Source organism: Rattus norvegicus, chromosome 13 (genome assembly GCF_021556685.1).
Source record: "Rattus norvegicus strain SHRSP/BbbUtx chromosome 13, alternate assembly SHRSP_T2T, whole genome shotgun sequence".
NCBI lineage: Eukaryota > Metazoa > Chordata > Mammalia > Rodentia > Muridae > Rattus > Rattus norvegicus.
This window is the reverse complement of record NC_141546.1, coordinates 28718136-28723016: the sequence shown is the minus strand read 5'-3', so window position 1 is coordinate 28723016 and position 4881 is coordinate 28718136. Positions and strand designations below refer to the sequence as shown.

The 4881-nt window shown below is 40.1% G+C and overlaps 1 protein-coding gene across 1 annotated transcript; it reads right to left on the bottom strand.

Moving 5' to 3' along the window:
• Positions 1-2568: 2568 nt before the first annotated feature.
• LOC108352638 (dolichyl-diphosphooligosaccharide--protein glycosyltransferase subunit 4-like) lies at positions 2569-2686 on the bottom strand. Its single transcript, XM_087582027.1, is given in 2 exon segments — positions 2569-2601; positions 2603-2686. Coding segments are annotated over 2 exon segments (117 nt in total).
• Between the last annotated feature and the right edge of the window lie 2195 nt (positions 2687-4881).

Here is a 4881-nt window from a genome sequence, read left to right as displayed (position 1 = left end):
TTGTGTTCTCTTAGGGTCTGTATGACATCAGTCCAGGATCTTCTGGCCTTCATAGTTTCTGGCGACAAGTCTGGTATGATTCTGATAGGTCTCCCTTCATATGTTACTTGACCTTTTTCCCTTACTGCTTTTAATATTCTTTCTTTATTTTGTGCGTTTGGTGTTTTGACAATTATGTGACAGGAGGTGTTTCTTTTCTGGTCCAATCTATTTTGAGTTCTGTAGGCTTCTTGTATGTCTATGGGTATCTCTTTTTTTAGGTTAGGGAAGTTTTCTTCTATGATTTTGTTGAAGATATTTCCTGGTCCTTTGAGCTGGGTGTCTTCACTCTCTTCTATACCTATTATCCTTAGGTTTGATCTTCTCATTGAGTCCTGGATTTCCTGTATGTTTTGGACCAGTAGCTTTTTCCGCTTTACATTGTCTTTGACAGTTGAGTCAATGATTTCTATGGAATCTTCTGCTCCTGAGATTCTCTCTTCCATCTCTTGTATTCTGTTGCTGAAGCTTGTATCTACAGCTCCTTGTCTCTTCTTTTGGTTTTCTATATCCAGGGTTGTTTCCATGTGTTCTTTCTTGATTGCTTCTATTTCCATTTTTAATTCCTTCAATTGTGTTTTCCTGGAATTCTTTCAGGGATTTTTGCGATTCCTCTCTGTAGGCTTCTACTTGTTTATTAATGTTTTCCTGTGTTTCCCTAAGTGTGTTCATGTCTTTCTTGAAGTCCTCCAGCATCATGATCAAATATGATTTTGAAACTAGATCTTGCTTTTCTGGTGTGTTTGGATATTCCATGTTTGTTTTGGTGGGAGAATTGGGCTCCGATGATGGCATGTAGTCTTGGTTTCTGTTGCTTGGGTTCCTGCGCTTGCCTCTCGCCATCAGATTATCTCTAGTGTTACTTTGTTCTGCTATTTCTGACAGTGGCTAGACTGTCCTATAAGCCTGTGTGTCAGGAGTGCTGTAGACCTGTTTTCCTCTCTTTCAGTCAGTTATGGGGACAGAGTGTTCTGCTTTCGGGCGTGTAGTTTTTCCTCTCTACAGGACTTCAGCTGTTCCTGTGTGCCTGTGTCTTGAGTTCACCAGGCAGCTTTCTTGCAGCAGAAAATTTGGTCTTACCTGTGGTCCTGAGGCTCAAGTTCGCTCGTGGGGTGCTTCCCAGGGGCTCTCTGCAGCGGCAGCAACCAGGAAGACCTGTGCCGCCCCTTCTGGGAGCTTCAGTGCACCAAGGTTCCAGATGGTCTTTGGCTTTTTCCTCTGGCGTCCGAGATGTGTGTGCAGGGAGCAGTCTCTTCTGGTTTCCCAGGCTTGTCTGCCTCTCTGAAGGTTTAGCTCTCCCTCCCACGGGATTTGGGTTCAGAGAACTGTTTATCCGGTCTGTTTCTTTCAGGTTCTGGCAGTGTCTCAGGCAGGTGTCCTGCCGCTCCTGGGCCCTCCCCCACGGGAGTCCAGAGGCCTTATACAGTTTCCTCTTGGGCCAGGGATGTGGGCAGGGGTGAGCAGTGTTGGTGGTCTCTTCCGCTCTGCAGCCTCAGGAGTGCCCACCTGACCAGGCGGTTGGGTCTCTCTCTCACTGGGTCTGGGAGCAGAGAGCTGCTGCGGGCCGGGATCCGCGGGTGTGGGACTTCCTGTAAACACAGAACATGCCCGGTCCTAGAGAAATTCTGCTTCCGTGTGTCCCAAGCTCACCAGGCAGCTTTCTTGCAGCAGAAAATTTGGTCTTACCTGTGGTCCCGAGGCTCAGGTTCGCTCGTGGGGTGCTGCCCAGGGGCTCTCTGCAGCGGCAGCAACCAGGAAGACCTGTGTCTCAATTTTGATTTCTTAAACTTCATTTTGTAACAGGTGAGTATAGAGACCGACAAATGAAAAGTTCACTTCTAATAATAAATTTTGGAGATAACTGGGGTTATCCATGAAAATCTATACTAATAGCAGCTTTTGAACAACCTCTGGAACTTGAAGAATTTAGGATATGAAAGAAATTTCATATATTTTCTGCAGATTCTACATATTTGGTCATAAAAATCTATACAAAGGCCTAAGAAAATGCAGAATTAGTTTTATTTATGTACTATACTCTGAAGTTCCCAGAGTTGCCAATGGTGGTCCTTATTAATAAAATGCATCACAACCCATTTACAACCACTTTTGTGAAGAAACATATGAGGGTGAAACAACATGAGAGCATATATATATATATATATATATATATATATATATTCAAACACACACACACACACACACACACACACACACACACACACATATATATATATATATATATATATATATATATATATATATATATATATATATATATATATATATTGGGAGGGGAGAGTAGAAAAGAAAGCAGCCTTTATACTGGGCCCTACTCGGTGGCAGCTTCTTGTTCCATAGGGTTAAGGAAGACTTTGAGGAAATAAAAGTAGATTGGAAAACTCCAGGTGTAGTTGCTTTGTATGCTGTGATAGGTAGGATAGATGAATTGAAGTGTGGAGGCCCCTCACACCCTCCATTTTGCCTCAGACTATGTCCTGGAAGCCTGGAGTGGAGAAAGTGCCACTTTTATTCCTGCTTCTTGGGGTTGTTTACTGCCTGCCACACAGTGATAGAAGGCCAGAAGCAAGACAAGTGATATGCCCAGCATGTTGGCGAAGATGGCATGCTGCACATCCCTTGTCATCCTGACTAGCTCCACCCGACTCCAACCCAATTGCCACACCAACTCAAGGTGGGCGACATGAGCAGGAATTATGAGAGTTATTTTAGTGTAACAACAGGGCTGCTCTGGCAAGGGATCACATCTAAAGACATTCTATATCTATGTGATCAGACTTGAATGCAGACATGTCCTGGATTACCAAAAGATCTGACTTAACTGCATGCATACCATTAATACCCATGTATAACGTAAAATTTGTTGGTAGAATAAAGCAACCATGTTTTGAAGTTAAGTCTAATGGAGAGGAAGACAAAATGATCAATTTTAGAAAATGTTGAAAAATGAGTCAGAGCTAGAATATACCCAATTCTCACAAAAACATCACAGAAACAAAAGCTATTTAAGAATAGTACAGAAAGAGTATGAGACATTTGGAAGTCAATGCTATGTGTGTAGTGCAGTGGAGTTGAGTTAGTTAATCAGTTCATGAAGGTAAGTGCAGGTCAGCTTAACAGGTGAAGTCGGATCAAAAGAAGGAGCCAGAATATTATTATAAATTCCAAGAGTTAGTCTGAAGCCAAGGAGAGTACTCCATTGAGAAGCTGAGAGAAGCCAGCTTGTATCAGGCTGCTTAGAGAGAAGTTGGAGCAAGAACCAATGAATTGAAACGAACAAAGTTCAGAATGAACTGGAAAGGGTGAACTCATTCAGCAATAATACTCAGAGCTAACAATTACAAAAGGTAAAGAAAATATACATTTATACAACACAGTATCTGAAACCTTTAGAAAGGTTTTAATTTCCTTGTAAAAATATAGTTAACTTTTTCAACACATTTTCAAACTGCATAATACCAAAAAGCAATTATAAATACTCTCAAAATGCCACAATTATTAGCAACATAGATTGAGAATGATATTCATAGACAGGTATATTCCAATCTATATTTACATTTATTTCACAATATGTTGATGTTTACAAAGGAAAAAATCTATTAAATATGAAAGCAAAATTCAGGTCTGAAAACAGTAATCTTGGCTTATCAAAATACCACTGACTGTATGTTGTCAACTATTATGATCTTAGTGAAGAAAGAAGTTAAAAGATAATTAAGATACTAGTGAACACCCTTAGTATGATTAAGTTGACATAGCAACTGATCCTTTTACATCTAGGGAAAGAAAAAGTGCTTCTAGATTATTTGATACCACAGGTCTAAATTATTTTATCACATGATGAAACCATGGAGTCTTATAACATAAAAGTTAAGGTTAATATAATAGAAAGTACAAATAGGACCAAAATCAAACAAGTTTGTTGGGAAACCTCAGAACACTCTTTGATGTTTCACCTGTGTTTCACACTCACTTGCCTTCTGTACTGTAAAGCTTAATGAGAATGAATAACTCATAAAATATTATGACTTGCTGCATACTGTTTGTCTGACTTTCTTTTCTTATCTGTCAATAAGTTAACCTACTTCCTTCTAAGAACATCGGGAGTTCTGATTCTCAAAGACTCTTTTTCATATTTTCTAAATGTCAGCCCTTTCTTCATCTGATATCTACAGTACATTCAAGAATGTATTATTTATATTTTACTCAGTTTTTATTATAGTATGTACATATATATATGTATATATATATGAATTTCAGTTTATAATTTAGTATAAAAACCAAAGTAAAATACCAAGTGAATAAACTGAGTTCAGTATTATCAAATCATGTCCCTATATTGTTTTTTTTTCTTTTTTTTAATCTTTATTAACTTGAGTATTTCTTATATACATTTCGATTGTTATTCCCCTTCCAGGTTTTCGGGCCAACATTCCCCTCCCCCTCCCCCTTCACCTGCCCTTCTATATGGGCTTCCCCTGCCATTCCACCCTCCATTACCACCCTCCACCCACCAATCACGTTCACTGGGGGTTCAGTCTTGGTAGGACCAAGGGCTTCCTCTTCCACTGGTGCTCTTACTAGGCTATTCATTGCTACCTATGAGGTTGGAACCCAGGGTCAGTCCATGTATAGTCTTTGGGTAGTGGATTAGTTCCAGGAAGCTGTAGTTGTTTGGCACTGTTGTTCATAAGGAGTCTCGAGCCACTTCAACCTCTTCCAGTCCTTTCTCTGATTCCTTCAAAGGGGGTCCCGTTATCAGTTCAGTGGTTTGCTGCTGGCATTCACCTATGTATTTGCTGTATTCTGGGTGTGTCTCTC